This window comes from Sus scrofa, chromosome 1, assembly GCF_054392235.1.
Source record: "Sus scrofa isolate SSC_HxYL_T2T_F1_AM1 chromosome 1, Sscrofa_HxYL_maternal_Yorkshire_Landrace_v2.0, whole genome shotgun sequence".
In the NCBI taxonomy this organism is placed as follows: domain Eukaryota; kingdom Metazoa; phylum Chordata; class Mammalia; order Artiodactyla; family Suidae; genus Sus; species Sus scrofa.
The window spans coordinates 274,207,883-274,224,590 of NC_139383.1; the positions used below are offsets into that span (position 1 = coordinate 274,207,883).

General features: G+C 39.5%; 1 protein-coding gene across 1 annotated transcript; it reads left to right on the forward strand.

Annotated features, from left to right (window-relative positions):
- The first annotated feature begins 9,317 nt into the window (after nucleotides 1–9,317).
- Nucleotides 9,318–10,259, forward strand: LOC100739046 (olfactory receptor 1J4-like). Its single transcript, XM_085014384.1, has one exon. The coding sequence runs from the start codon at nucleotides 9,318–9,320 to the stop codon at nucleotides 10,257–10,259; it is 942 nt and encodes a 313-aa protein (XP_084870510.1).
- Nucleotides 10,260–16,708: the final 6,449 nt, after the last annotated feature.

Consider the following 16,708-nt stretch of genomic DNA (forward strand, 5'->3'; position numbering starts at 1 on the left):
AAGAACACTGACAGGTGGTGTTTGTTCACAAAGCCCTCCACTGTGGTGCCCTTTAGGTGAATGGGTCTGCAAGTGCTTTTTGATCAGGTATCTCCAAAGCATTAGGCTTCACCCACCTCTGGGATAAGGGATGACTGTGGCAGTTTGCCCCTACCACCTGCAGACCAGGCAAGAAGCACCCTGTCCCACTTCACCCATGCAGGAGGTGCTGCACCAGCTGCTTCTAGTTGTAAGACCTTGGGAAGGGATAGTGACCAAGTATCTGGGCACTGCCCAGAGCATTTGGCATTGCAGCTACAGGGTGGATGTGTTCCCAGGGGAGTGAGAGCAACAGTGTATGGTGCTTTGTTGCAGTGCCCTCTTTTTTTTCATTTTTGCCAACCCCTGAGGTGCCTGGTGTCACAGGTGGAGCCCACTCACAGGCCTGCAGTGGTGGCAAGCCACACCTCCCATTGGCCTCTGAGATGACTGCCGCAGTTTGTTCCTGCCACCTGGAGATCATGCAAGAGGCACCATGTAGCAATTAGTCCCCTTATGCCCATAGCCCACACAATTAGTGCCTGGCCACTGGTAGCCTGAACAAGAAACACCTAATATCCCCTAAAGAGCAAGAGGCTTCCTGCTGCCCATAGCCTGGGAAGAGCCACCCCACCCTTTAAACCCTCAGACATGTGCATGCTATGGAGCAGGGAGTTTCCTATGGGGTCTACCCCTCCTGCTCTCCCCTCCCCAACAATGGAACCTTGCCTCCCAGCTTCCCTTTGCCATGGTTACCCCCTTCATAGCCCATGGTGCACTGCTCCTTAGCTCCTCATGCCATCCCCAGTCCTCTCTCTGGGACTGACCTCCAGAGCCTCTGAGCATCGCAGCCTGTGGTGTCCAGGCAGATGGTTCAGATGATCTGTGTGGCTCTCACTCTGCTTTGCTGTTCTCAGTCCAGCTGCTGCACTTTTCTTGGCAACTTTGAGGTCCCACCCACTTGGCTGATCTTTTGTCAGTTAGGTCACTTCCCAAGAGGTGGGTTCCTTTTCTCCTTAACAGCTCCCTCTCAGAAATGCTAGTCCCATTCTGTTTCATTTTCTCTCTCTCTCTTTTTCTTTTCTTCTACCTTGTTATTTCAAAAGTTTCATGCCCTTTTTTGAGGTTTAATTCTATTACCAGCATTCAGTTGATGTTCTGTGAGAGTAGTTTTACCTGTTGATGTGTTATTTTGGATGTGTTTGTGGAAGAAGGTGTGCTCGACCTCTTACTCCTCTGCCATATTGCCCCACTACCCACTTAATGTTCTAATGTATTTCTTTTAGTAAACTCCTAAATGCTTATCTTGGCAATGCAGTATCTACTTAATAAAGTACTTTGGTAAGGGAGGCAAGAACATAAAATGGGAAAAAGAAAGTCTATTTAGCAAGCATTGCTGGGAAACCTGGACAGCTGCATGCAAAGCAAAGAAACTAGAACTCACCCTCACACCATGCACAAAAATAAACTCAAAATGGCTGTGAGACTTAAATATAGGACAAGACACCATCAATCTCCTAGAAGAGAACATAGGCAAAATACTCTCTGACAACAACATCATGAATATTTTCTCAGGTCAGTCTTCCAATGCAATAGAAATTAGAGCAAAAATAAACCCAATCAAACTGAAAAGCTTTTGCACAGCAAAGGAAACCAAAAAGAAAACAAAAAGACAACTTTCAGAATGGAAGAAAATAGTTTCATATGATGCAATGGACAAGGGCTTAATCTCTAGTATATATAAGAAACTTATACAACCCAACAGCAAAAAAGCTAATCAATCATTGGAAAAATGGGCAAAAGACCTGAATAGACTGTTCTCCAAGTAATATACACAGATGGCCAGTAAACACATGAAAAAATGCTCAACATCGCTGATTATAAGAGAAATGCAAATCAAAACTACCATGAGATACCACCTCACACCAGTCAGAATGGCCATCATTCATAAGTCCACAAATAACAAGTGCTGGCGGGGCTGTGGAGAAAAGGGAACCCTCCTGCACTGCTGGTGGGAATGTAAACTGGCACAGCCACAATGGAGAACAGTTTAGAGATACCTTAGAAATCTATACATAGAATTTCCATATGACCCCACAATCGCACTCGGGCATATATCCGGACAAAACTCTCCTTAAAAGAGAAACATGTACCCATAAGTTCATTGCAGCACTATTCACAAGAGCCAAGACATGGAAACAACCCAAATGTCCATCAACAGATGACTGGATTTGGAAGATGCAGTATATATACACAATGGAATTCTACTCAGCCATAAAAAAGAATGACATAATGCCATTTGCAGCAACATAGATGGAACTAGAGTCTCTCATGATGAGTGAAATGAGCCAGAAAGACAAAGACAAATACCATATGATATCACTTATAACTGGAATCTAATATCCAGCACAAATGAACATCTCCTCAGAAAAGAAAATCATGGACTTGGAGAAGAGACTTGTGGCTGCCTGATGGGAGAGGGAGGGAGTGGGAGGGATAGAGAGCTTGGGGTTACCAGACACAACTTAGAATAGATTTACAAGGAGATCCTGCTGAGTAGCATTGAGAGCTATGTCTAGATACTCATGTTGCAACATAACAAAGGGTGGGGAAAAAAAATATATATATATATACATGTAAGGATAACCTGACCCCCTTGCTGTACAGTGGGAAAATAAAATGAAAAAATAAAAATAAATAAAAAATATATAAATAAATAAATAAGGTGATGGGAAATAAAGCAAAATAGAATAAAACAAATGAGCTAAACTATATTTTGAGTTAATATCATAATCAGAATAAAGGGGAAAATAAATAATTTATTATTATTATTCATCAATTTTTGTCTATAAACTACATTAACTAATAAATTGTAAGCACATTTTTTTTGAGTAAGCAAGTTTTTTGAGCTGATGCTGTTTTGTTATTAACAGTGGTTTCAGTTCAAGATTCTGAATTTGCATGTATTCAAAGATGTAGTAAATAAGTAAATTTGTCCTGGAAAAGAGAACGACTCCTGAGTGGAGGAACTGCGCATTGTACCTGTAAAAGAGAGGCTAGAAAGAACTCTATGGTGTTAAACTAGAATTGAAGATAGCAACTTGAACTCATGGGTTGTAATGTGTATAAACAGATGGAAATTATGTATCAATATCTGTCTGGTTCCCATCTCCCATTCTTTCTGTCCCACTTCTGACCCATCTCCTAGGGGTAACCATTCCACAAGTTTGCTTGTTTCTAGTTTCTATGTTCTGTATTTATTTAATATATGTTTCCTGGATGTACTCTCTGAGATCACTTGAAGCCCTGTAAGCAGCAAAGACACGTAATGCTAAATTTGATTTTTGAATATCAGTGTCTTCTAATAGGAACCAAAGTGACTTAGAAAAATGGCTGATTCTAGTGCTGGGGACAGGACACATCAAGACCAGGGAAATTTTTCTGCGCTTGGAAATAAAAAGTGCTCACTGAATGAAGGGGACCCAGAAGCCAGCTGGAAGGAGCGCCCATTGGCCAAATCTAGAATAATTAGAGCTTCAAAATTAATAACATCAGTAATGGGTTACAATTCAGAGAATAAATACAAATTCTTGAGTCCATGATGATATAAAAATTAATTAATATGGAGTAAGGGGAAGTTCCTTCCTATAGGAGAATACAGCTAATCAACATAGAAGATACAATAAAATTTGAAAATCACCATTTGGCCACCATATTTGCAATAGTTTTTTTTCCATATATGAATCATCAGTGGATGTTTGAATATAGTGGGTAAATTTTATTAAGAAATGTGTTGTGGTTATACAGGCTCAAAGTATCTGCAAAATGATACTTAGTTAATTACAAAGTTTAAAATAGTAAGTTACTGTAGAGAAGCTTGCAAACACTACCTTAAACAAATGATCAATGATAAACTCACTAGTAATTGGAAAAAAAATTTTTTTTATTTTATGGCTGCACCTATGGCATATCAATATCCCAAGGCTAGGGGTAGAATCAGAACTTCAACTGCCAACTGATGCCACAGCCACAGGATCATGGGATCTGAGCCACATTTGCTGCCTAAAATGCAGCCTGTGGCAACACTGGATCCTTAACCCAATGAGCAAGGCCAGAGTTCAAGCCTGCATCCTCATGGATACTAATCAGGTTTATAACCTACTGAACCAAAAAGGGAACTCTAAAGAACACAAATTTTTAATGTAGCTGTGCTATTTTTGAAAAAATCTGGGAATGTAAGGCTGATGTATAGTATTAATTAAGAAACAAGGGTAAGGACCTTATCCTAGGACCCAAAAGTTTATAAAAATTTTCATCATTGTGAATGATAGTGTGTGGACTATTCTAGCACCAAAACACTGTACTAACTTCTGTATTGAAATATAATTTGCAGGGCCTGGGTAGCTCAGTCAGTAGAACATCAGACTTTTAATATGAGGGTCCGAGGTTCAAGTCCCTGTCCAGGCACTGTGTGAAATAGAGTTTTCAAACAATATTGTGTTAATTTCAGGTGTATTACATGATGATTTGTCATTTTCCCATATTATGAAATGATCACCATAATTATTAATCTAGTAACTCTCCATCCCCATAAGCATTTACATTTGTATTGATCATATTCCTTATGCTGTATATTGCATCCCAAGGTTTCTTTATTTTATAACTGCAGGTTTGTTCCTCTTCATCCACATCACCTACTTCATCCCTCTCCCCCAGATACTGTGCCCTCTGGCAACTGCTTCTTTCTTCTCTGTATTTATGAGTATGTTTTCATTTTGTTGATTTGTTGTTTTTATTTTTCTAGTCTCCAATTATAAGTGAGATACCATGACATTTAACGTTGTCTCTCTGCCTTATTTCATAGGGCATAATGCCTTCTATGTCCACGCATACTGTTGAAACATGGCTGTGAACAGTGAGATGCAGCTGAATAGCTCCCTTATGGCCTTATTGTTGCCAATGAAGGTGGCGAACATCTTTGTCTCCAGGATGGGATGGTACAGACAGTTTTTTCACTGTTGTGGATTCACATTCATTCTTTTGTGTGTGTATATCCAGTATCTCAGCACCATTTATTGAAGAGACTCGCCTCTCCCCATTGTGTGTTTTGGGCTCCCTTGTCAAAATCAGTTCATCATATATATGTGGGTGGCTTTCTGGGCTCTATATTCTATTCCATTTTTCAATACGTATATTTTACTGGCAGTAATATACTGTGTTGATTTCTAAAGGTTTGAAGTAGAGTTTGCAATCAGGGAGTGTGATGCCTAGAGTTTTGTCCATTTTTCTCAAGATGACTTTGTCTTTTGTGGTTTCATATGCAGGGAAAAAGTGATCGTGATGGGGTGTGAGCTGAAAAATATTTCAGTGTCTGTGGTGTGTGGTCTCAAGACCTGTTACCACTCTGTTTGGTTCTTTCTTCAGTGGATGGATGACAATTTCCATTGTATGTTCTTCAAAGTGCAAGGGTGTTCCTGGCCTCTCCTGCTCCTCATGAGCAGGCAGAGGATAGACCAATGTGTCACTAACATTAGAGACATCTTCTGGGACTCCTGTAGTTGAGTCCCTTTGGTCCCTGCACTGGATCCATCTCAAGGGGAACACAGGAAATTGGGCAGTGAAGTCAGTTGTTTCTTCTCTAACCAGAAACTTGGGGGTGTGTTCCCTGGGGTCTCTGTCCTGTTGGTAAACGTGGATCTTCTCTGCTGATTGTTCTTCTTGTAAACAGGTGTGGAAGTGCTAAATATCATCAGGCAATGGAGGCATAGTAGATGAGTCCTCAGGTAGTAGCCTGGTCCAGCACAGATTGGAGCAAGGTGGGGAATTTTTCTTGGCCTAGATGTGTGTGTTGATATGAGGACCTGGAAGAGGAGGGAGGAAAAATATGTGTTCATGTTGCTCATATAACCATGTGTTTTTAGTGACTGATCCACACAGTTACCGACATGTTGCCACCAGCCTCAAGTGGCCATAACATTAAAATTAACTAAAATGACCTGAAATTAAAAGTTGGGTTCTTCAGTTGCACTAGTTATATTTCAAGTCTCCAGTCATCACAGGAGACTGGTGCTGCTGTACTGGACAACACAACTGTAGAGTATCCATCCTTGTGGACAGCCCTATTGTACAGTGCTAGTAATAGACCATGGAGGCTGGAAATCTGCAATACACATGTGTGTGCTTGTGTTGCTGTGTGCATGTTGCTTCTTTTTAAGTTATTTCTTTGTTGGGTTTGATCACACATGATTCTCAGTGTGAGTAGTAGAGTGTCTGTGTATGAGCGTGTATGGTTTGTGAGTTGTGAGGGTGAATGGATGTGGTCTTGGCGTTTTTTTTTAAACAGCTTGTGTGGTGTAATTGCTTTACACAAAACTGCACATATTTAATGTATATAACTTGAGTTTGAACATGTGCACACACTTGTGAAGCTACCACCACAATCTAGGACATCAACATATCTCTATTTTCTCAAAATGTCCCTGTGTCCTTTTTATATGGTAAGAAAGCTTAACATGAGATCTACTCATAAGGAATTTTGAGGTGCACAGTATAGTATTTTTGACTCTAGGCATTATGATGTAATGCAGGTCTCTAAAATGAATTCATCTTGCATAACTGAAACTTTATTTCAATTAAATAACAACACTGCATTTCTCCTTCCCTCTAGCCCTTTCTGACTTCCATTTAGTCTCTGCTTCTATGAGTTTCTCAAAGTGAAATTTTTCAATCTTTGTCCTTGTAGGACTGGCTTATTTCACTTAGCATAATATTCTCTATTTCATCCATCTTGTCAGAAATAGTACGATTTCCATTTTTAAGCTAAAATTATAATCCATTGTGTATATGTGCCACATTTATCCATTCATCTGTCGATGGTCATGTGGCTTGTTTCCATAGCTCATCTATTGTGCACAGAGCTGCAATGGATATGGCAGCGCATTTTCATCTCTGAAATCGTGATTCCAGTCCTTTCTGGTCTACACCCAGAAGTGAGATTACTGTATCATGTGCTAGTTTTATTTTCAATGTCTTGGGGAATCTCCTTATCACTTTCCATAATGGCCACACCATTTTACATCTCCACCAAGAGTGTAGAAGGGTTTGTGTTTTCATGTTTTTAAAATTGTGATTGAGAAAAGATTTCATTTTAAGGATGTAAGCAAGTTGGTGTGAATCCATACAAACCTCACTTCTGACTAGGATGAGCATAGGTTGAGGAAGGCCAAAAAGCAGCATCTGGGGTTTTGTTTTTACATCACTATGTTTCATGCTGTGTCTGTTTTTTGTGTATAACACACTCACAATCTCCTTCTCCTCTCCTTGGATGGCTGTAGAGCAGAGAGGGTCATGCAAAGGACTTGGAAATATGTGTAAGCATTTGACCTGCTCAGGCAGCCTCACAGCTCTAGACATGTCAGCTCTAGACATAAACAAACAGCAACCAAGTCCTCTTTATGCTAAGTTGGTGGCATAATTTATCTGGATGGTTTGAAGGCTCTTGAACTTCTCACAATGTTCCTAATTGATGTTTGATGATTTCCACATTTCCACTCTGGGGAACAATATGGGGTCAATTTTGGAAGCTTGTTGAGTTAATCAGATGACTGTGAATTCTGATATAGGTCCTTGGTACTAGAGCACCTGCAATATCTTGGCTCTCTGGTCACCTCACTGGGCAAATTCACATGTCCTTTGCTTTGCATGTATGCTCAGAACTGAGCCATTTTAAAGCCCTGGTAATGGAAGGGGAGAGACACAGAGATAATGACAGATATTAATCTATCTCTTTCTTGGAAAAGTTTTTAAAACTGCAGTGAGTCAAGTGCTGTGGACTAATCTTCAAGGGCCATCCATGGTCTGGGCCTGTACCATTTCCTGGATGTGAGAGAGAGACCTCAGAGGTAAACTCATTTTCAGGAACGTACTTGATCTTGCTTGATGGCCTCCTGAATGTCATCTTCAGTTCCTGATGTCTGCTTACCCATCCTGCCCAAGTAATGAGTTGATTTATTTAATTTTGGGATCACCCTCCTTTTGATTCCTATTTATAGTCAGTGTTTATTACTCATAGTATACTTTTTAAATTAAAATTTTATTGTGATAGAATATATGTAACAAAATGTAACATTTCAATAATTTTGTGTACATTTATGTGGCACTAAGTAATTTGGGTTATTGTACAACTATCACCACCAGCCACCTCCAGAATTTTTTATTTTCCCAAACTGAATCTCTGTAACCCCTGAACAATAACTCCTCATTTTCCTCCCCACATCAGCTTCTGGCAATCGCCATTCCATTTTTTGTTTCTATTAATTAGACTATTTTAGGAATCTCATACGAATGGAATCTTACAATATTTACTCTTTTGTGGACTGCATGATTTTACTTAGCATAAAGTCTTCAAGGTTCATTCATGTTGTGGCTATATCATGATTTCTTAACTTTGGTAATGCTGAATGGTATTCCACTGTATGTATAGACCAGACTATATTTATCCAATCATCTTCTAAAGGACATGGATTGTTTCCATCTTTTGTCTACTGTGAATAATGCTGTTTTAAATGTGGGTGTATAAATACATTTTGGCTCCTGCTTTCAATTATTCTGGACATATAAGTGGAAGTAAAATTCCTTAATCATATGGAAACTGTTTAATTTTTTGGAATTTTCTTAATGTTTTTATTTTCCTCCCTCTCTCCCTCCCTGCCTCCCTTCCTACATTATTTCTTGCCTTCCTTCACTTCTTCCTTTTTCTCTTTCTTTCTTTTTAATCTCTTACATTCATTCTTATGATAAAAATAAGATTTTGTGTCAAGCACTTTATTTTGTACATGGTACATTAATCTTCCAAATAATGCTTTAAGTGGTGGGTGTGTGTGTGAGTGTGTGTGAGTGTGGGTGTTTCTGTGTGTTACACAGACATAAACACATAAGCAGTCTGACAGTAGATCCATGGAAGGTACTGTGTCTTATTTATTACTCCCTCCCTACTGTCTATCATGATGTCTCCACTTGGTACAAAAGAGAATGAGCAGTTCCTTATTGCCACTGAAGGGCTTGATTGAAATCATAGACTTTCTCCATGTGACTGTGTCAGTGTTCAGACAAATCATGTTGCATTCCTCCCACCAGATTGGATGAGGCATCAGTGTGTGTGTGCAGTGCAGTAAGACCTGTCTGTACTCTGACACACTCACTCTGAGAAATCATGTGACCATGTGGTAACTGCAATGGTTAGTACTTCTAGGTTCCAGGATTTTCTGCTTTCTTTCATTCTCAGAAGAGAGAAAAGCAGCATGAGGAGTCAGAAACAGAGCAACATGTCCGAGTTCCTCCTCCTGGGGCTCCCCATCCACCCAGAGCAGCAGGAAGTGTTCTTTGCCCTGTTCCTGGGCATGTACCTGACCACATTGCTGGGGAACCTGCTCATCATCCTGCTCATCAGGCTGGACCCTCGCCTCCACACCCCCATGTACTTCTTCCTCAGCCACTTGGCCCTCACGGACATCTCCTTTTCATCTGTCACTGTCCCTAAAATGCTGATGAACATGCAGACTCAGGATCAATCCATTCCCTATGCAGGGTGTGTAACACAGGTGTATTTTCTCATATTTTTTGCTTGCATTGATAACCTTCTTCTTGCAGTGATGGCCTATGACAGGTATGTGGCCATTTGTCACCCTCTACACTACACCATCATCATGAGGGAGGAGCTGTGTCTATGTCTGTTGACTGGATCCTGGCTCTTCTCCTGTGCCTATGCCCTGACCCACACCCTTCTCCTGGCTCGACTTTCCTTCTGTGATGACAATATCATTCCCCACTTCTTCTGTGACCTTGCTTCCCTGCTTAAGCTGTCCTGCTCAGACACCTCTCTCAATGAGCTGGTCATATTCACTGCAGGGGCTGCAGTTTTCATTTTTCCACCGAGTGGCATCTTGGTCTCCTATGGCCGCATTGGGATCTCCATCCTGAGGGTCCCCTCTACTAAAGGGATCTTCAAAACCTTGTCCACCTGTGGCTCCCACCTCTCTGTGGTGTCTCTATTCTATGGGACAATTATGGCCATGTACTTTTCCCCCTCATTTGGCAAGTCTCATTACAATGACATCATTGCTTCTGTGATGTACACAGTGGTCACCCCCATGCTGAACCCTTTCATCTACAGCCTGAGAAACAAAGACATGACTTCGGCTCTGGAGATTCTTATCAGAAACAATAACCTTTTCACCACATGAGAATCATCTATCCATGTTCTTATTTACTCACTGACCTTGTCAGAAATGCCTTAAAAAGTTGTGTGTTGATCACCCATGTCTCTAGCACTTTCATCATTGTCCTTTAAATAGTCATTGTTATTGGATCAATCATTTTCCCTTTATAAATATCCCTTGTCCATTTATTCCTCCATAACTCTAAATATATCATTAGCAATAACACACATTTAATTTTTTGCTTTTCAAAGCATCGGATTCCTCTGTTTGTATGCGTATGTGTTTTTAAATTTTATTTTTTCCATGTGTTATATTACTATTACATTTGGATTTTTACAACCTTTTAACGTGTGTGTGTGTGTTTGTATGTGATATTATGGTCATCTCGGCCATTGTTTTTTAAATTTTTATTTCATTAATTATTTTGATATATAGTTGACTATAATATGTGAATTTCAGGTGTAGAGCAAAGTGATTCACTTTTAAATATATTACATAGCATATATTTTTTCATATTTTTCCCTTAGCTGTTATTACACAATATTTAGTGTAGTTCTATGTGCTATACATTTGGTTCTTGTTTATTATCTACTTTATATATTGTAGTGTGTATATGTTAACCCCAAACTTATAATTTGTCCCTCCCCCCATTCCCCTTTGGTAACCATTTTCTATACCTGTGGATCTATTTCCACTTTGTGTATAAATTTATTTTTAACATTTTTTTCAGATACCGCATATAACGAGTATCCTATGATATATGACTTTTTCTGCCTGGCTTACTACATTTAGTATGATAATCTCTAGGCTCATCCATGTTGCTACAAATGGCATTATTTTATTCTTTATATGGCTGAATAACATTCTATTATACTGTGTACCACATCTTCTTTATCATTCATCTGTTGATGGATATTGAGGTTGCTTCCATGTCTTAGCTTTTCGTCTTCCAAAGCTATAAATATTCAGTTGAGCTTCTAATGTTCAGTTTTAGTAAAGCCCAAAACTCTTATGTTTTCAATGCATTATCAAGTTAATAAAGTACTTTAGTACATTTTCTAAACCTAAATAAACTTTCATTTGTTGTGATTTGACAATAGGAGAGGACACAGTAGTCAATCCAATTAGCAAATTTCCCCATTCCAGGAAGACTAATTTTTCCCCTAAATTGGATGTTTGTGTTGAGAACAGTCTATGGCTCTTGGATTAGTTTTCATCTTAGAAATGGGTGTTGTCTTTTCTCCAGAGATCTCACTTCTAATATGAAAAAATTAAATGCAAGAATTTATAAAGTTTTTTTTTTGTCTTTTGTCCTTTCTAGGGCTGCACCCATGGCATATGGAAGTTCTCATGCTAGGAGTCTAACCACCTGCCTATGCCAGAACTGCAGCAATGCCATTTCTGAGCTGTGTCTGTGACCTACACCACAGCTCATGGCAATGCCAGATCCTTAACCCACTGAGCAAGGCCAGGGATCAAATGCAAAAACTCATGGTTCCTAGTCAGATTTGTTTCTGCTGTGCCACAATGTGAACTCCAATTTATAATTATGCACCCAAAAATATCTCCTGCATGACCACTACATGCCAGGCAGTTTTCTACCTTCAGGAAATGCACAGTAAAAAAGCTGTATCACCTCATATAGATTACATTCCAGCACTCCTGCTCCAGCTCATCATGCTGCTTTTTTTTTTCATATCAGGTTTTAACCTTCTGAATCACTGGAAACTTTACTTATTTTTTATTTTTAAAACTGTCATTATTTCTTTACTGAGATGAAAGTTCTATGGAAGATGGGTTTCTATGCCTGAAGTAAATTCTTAATTTTTGAAGCTGGATAGTCTATGAATAAAGGAGCCATAAAAAGGGGGGGAGGAAGGAGGTCCTATCTTGGCTCAGTAGTAATGAACATGACTATTATTCATGAGGACACAGGTTCAATCTTAGTATTTACATAGTGGGTTAAGGATACAGTATTGCTGTGAACTGTGGTGTAGGTTGCAGAGCTGGCTCAGAACCTGCGTTGCTGTGGCTGTGGTGTAGGCTGGCTACTGCAGCTCCAATTTGAGCCCTAGCCTGGGAACGTCCATATGCCATAGGTATGAGCAAAAACCCCAAAGAGTAAAGGGGGTTATAAGCAAGAGAGCTGGGTTTTAGTTCATAATTTCACACTGTGTGGTCTAGGTAGAGCTCATTGGGATGGTAATATCCAAAGATGTTAGTGAGGACAGGTGAACGATCCATGGTGATACATGGACAGAAGCATGGAGATCAGTACCTAAAAAAATTTAGGTGAGATTGTGCCTGGCCAATTCCAGGGACATTAATGGGGCCTCTGTAGCTGGAAGGGACTAAGTGGGGGAAGGATGATGGGTAATTACATCAGAGATACCAGAGGCCCAGATTTTTGACACATAAGGTCATGGTAATCATATTCATCAAGATTCTCCAGAGAAGTAGAACAGATATGGTGTGTGTGTGTGTGTGTGTGTGTGTGTGTGTGTGTGTAAGGAAGAGTGATTTATGGAGTTCTTGCTGTTGTCCAAGGATTGGCTGCATCTCTCTGCAGTGGGTTAAAGGATAGAGTTGCCACAGCTGTGGCATAGGCTGCAACATCAGCTCAGATCTGATCACTGGCCTTGGAAGTTCCATATGCCATGTGGTTTCCATAAAAGAAGAAAAAAAATGGAGAAATATATGTTTTATAGAAATGACTAATATAATTTTGGAGGTTAGCAATTTTAAAGTCTAACATGTAGGCAGGCAGGCTGGAAACCCAGGGAAAAGTTGCAGTTTAAGTCTGAGGGCAGGCTGCTGACAGAAGTGTCTTTTCTCTGTGGGAGATCATTCTTTTTCTTAACGTCCTTAACTGATTGGATGAGGTCCACCCTTATTATGGAGGAAAGTCTACTTTATTCATACTTTTTAGATTATACTGTTAATCTCATCCACAAAGATAACTTCATGCAAACATCTAGAATTCTGTTTGAGCAAATATCTGGGTGCTCTAGCCTCACCAAGTTGACAGATAAAATTAACCATTATAGTTGAGTCATTGGTTCTCAGTCCAATTTGGGAACCCACTGGAAGGGATTCCATAGAGGAATAACATAGCCATACTTGTTTTCGTTAATGTTTCTTTAAAAACACCCAGAGTTTTGGAGGTCTAAATGAAAATCAATAAACTTGATATAGCTAAAATATATCATTTCACTCAGAAAACTGCATATAGAACTACCATATGATCTAGCCATCCTACTCCTGGGCATATATCCAGACAAAACTACAATTGAAAAAGATATATGCACCACTATGTTCATAGCAGCACTTTTCACAATAGGCAAGACATAACCTAAATGGCCATCCACAGATAAATGGGTACAGAAGATGTGGTGTGTGTGTATGTGGGGGTGTGTGTGTGTGTGTGTGTGGGTGTGTAAGGGACTACTAGTCCAGCCTAAAGAAGAATAAAATATGTCATTCATAGCAACATGATGGAAGTGCATATTCTTTACTATGTGAAGTAAGTCAGAAAGACAAAGACAAACATCATATGATACACTTGTATGTGGAATCTACAATAAGGCAAAAATGAACCTATCTACAAAATAGAAGCTGACTCTTAGACACAGAGTAGAGACTTGTGGTTGCCAAGAAGGGAGAGGAATGGACAGGGAGTTTAGTGTTAGTAGATGCAAACTCTTACATTTAGAATGGATAAGCAAGGTGGTCCTGCTGTACAAAAAAGGACAAAAAGAAAAAAAAAAGCCAAGTCACCTGAGGTAAGTAATTTATCTCTTAGCTGCAATTTCTACATTTATAAAATGAAGACATAAGATTTGCCTTGTTTGGAGTTCCTGTCATGGCTCAGTTGTTAATGAATCTGACTAGGAACCAGGAGGTTGCAGGTTCAATCCCTAGCCTTACTCAGTGGGTTAAGGATCTGGCATTGCCATGAACTGTGGGGGAGGTTGAAGATGTGGCTCGGATCCCATGTTGTGGTGGTTCTGGCATAGGCCAGTGCCTTTAGGTCCAATTAAACCCCTAGCCTGGGAACCTCCATATGCTACAGATGTGGCCCTAGAAGAAAAAAAAAGAAGATTTGCCTTGTGTACCAAGCAGTCCTAAAATATGATTATTGCTTTGAGTGGTTAAATCATATGAAAATCCTTTGTATGATATGTAAATAGGAGTCATAAATTTTTCTTAGAGGGAATTAGGAAGATTTTGGAGAAAGGTAGCTGACACAATACAGCTTCTCTGGACATTTTAACTACTGATGGTGTATTATCCTTGCTGATTTGTTAAGAGCATGGATCTTGGTCAGACAGACCTGTGTTGTGATACCAGCTGATGCACTTAATTGTGTCTTCCTTACACATTTAAATTATGTATACTTTTGTTTTCTTCAGGTTAAAATGTGTTTAAGAATATTTATTAGGGCTACCACAAAGATTTAATTTGAAAGTGCTTGTGAAACAATTGGAACAGTGCCTTGAACTCCTGACATTGGCTTGGAAGCCTGGATTGGACATTTTTATAACAGGGGATTTTAACTGACTCAAAATAGGTAGGATGGTGCAAAGTACCATGAAAGCCTATGACATAGCTTTACTAATTCTTTTCATATGTAAGGAGTTTCATATGCTTTTTAAGAGGAAATGAATTTATTTTCAACTACTCAATGAATTTATTACATTTATAGTTGTACAATGAATTGTTGATAGCTCTTATCTGGTACCATTTTCATAGTTTCATCTTAGTGAATAACAGAGGTTTAAACCTCTCTTGATGTAAAGATGTAAATTTGAACACAGAGACTTCTCAATTCTTGTTGATTCCTCTGTAATCAAGATGGGAGAAAGCTGTTGTTCAACAATTTTTATTGAATGAAGAATAAACGCCCATTGTTTTCATTGTGTAAAAACTTTACTAATATGAGGGTTGGATGTATTATTGAGGCCAGAATTGGAAAGACTGATTCATTCACCAACAATTAAGAAAAATAAAGGGCAATGTATCCAAAATTAGGACTTTTCATAGTAAAAAAGACATGACTATAATCTTATGGCATGTTATTGACTTTGCCCAATTCCCAACTGAGGCAAGAACCACATCAGAAGGGAGAACCAGAGCTGCATGTCTGAATTCCTCCTATGGTGCTCCCCATCCATCAAGAGCAGCAGGACATCTTATTTGCCCTGTTCCTGGGCATACACCTGACCACGGTTCTGGGGAACCTGTTCATCATCCTACTCATCAGGCTGGTCCCTCAGCCTCACACACCCAGGTACTTCTTCTTCAGCCACTTGGCCCTCAAGGACATCTACATTTCATCTGTCACTGTCCATAAGATGCTGATGGACATGGACACTAGGTACAAATCCATCTGCTATACCATGTGCATAGCACATATATATTTTTTCATATTTTTCCTTCTCACCTCAATGGCCTATGGCAGGTAGTCCTTGATTTTCTTTTCTGTGGAAAAGTTCATTTGTGCCATATATTAGATTCTAGATATGTGATATCATATGGTATTTGTGTTTTTCTTTCTGACTCACTTCACTCAGTATGAGAGTCTCTAGTTCCACACATGTTGTCATAAATGGCATTATTTTCTTCTTTTTATGGCCATGTAGTATCCCATTGTGTATTTATACCACGTACTCCTAATCAAAACATATGTCTATGGACATTTGGGTCATTTACATTTCTTGGCTATTGTGAATGCTGCTGTAATGAAGATGTGGATTCATGTGCCTTTTTTAAGGGAAGTTTTGCCTCACACCAGTCAGAATGGCCATCATTAATATGTCTGCAGATAACAAATGCTGGAGGGGGTGTGGCAAAAAGGGAACCCTCCTGCACTGTTGGTAGCAATGTAAGCTGGTACAACATCTGTGGAGAACAGCTTAGAAAACTAAACATAGAAATACCATATGACCCAGAAATCCTACTCTTGGGCATATATCCTAACACTATTCTAAACATTACCATAATTTTGACTCTTCCCTAACTTCTACCAGAGCCCAAAACTAATCTAGAATTGACCAAATTCTAATCCAGTGGTTAGAATTTTAGGAATGAGTTAATGCATGTTTTGGTGCTGCTTAATATCTGAGAGATTGAATATGTAGCCTAATAGGGATATTCGCCTCACCCAATTCTGTCCCATTCTTTGGCATGAGAGGGTCTGAGGATGTTCTCTTAGGGTCAAGGTGAGCAGGAGCTGTCTTACTGGTCATGCAGAACCTTAAAAGAGCAAAAGTATGGAAGTGATTGTAGCCCACAAATCTCTTACCTGGTATATCTTGGAATCAGCTTCTTAGAAGTACAGTTGGTGGGAGTTTCCATGGGCCACAGTGGGTTAAGGATCTGGGGGTGTCACTGTAAAGGCAGAGGTTGGACTCCTGGCTCCAGAACGTGCATATTCGGTGGAGGTGGCAACAAAAAAAAGGAAAAAAAAAGAA

Excerpts from the sequence above, each read along its gene's own strand:
- LOC100739046 (XM_085014384.1), top strand. The coding sequence starts at position 9,318 with ATGAGGAGTCAGAAACAGAGCAACATGTCCGAGTTCCTCCTCCTGGGG.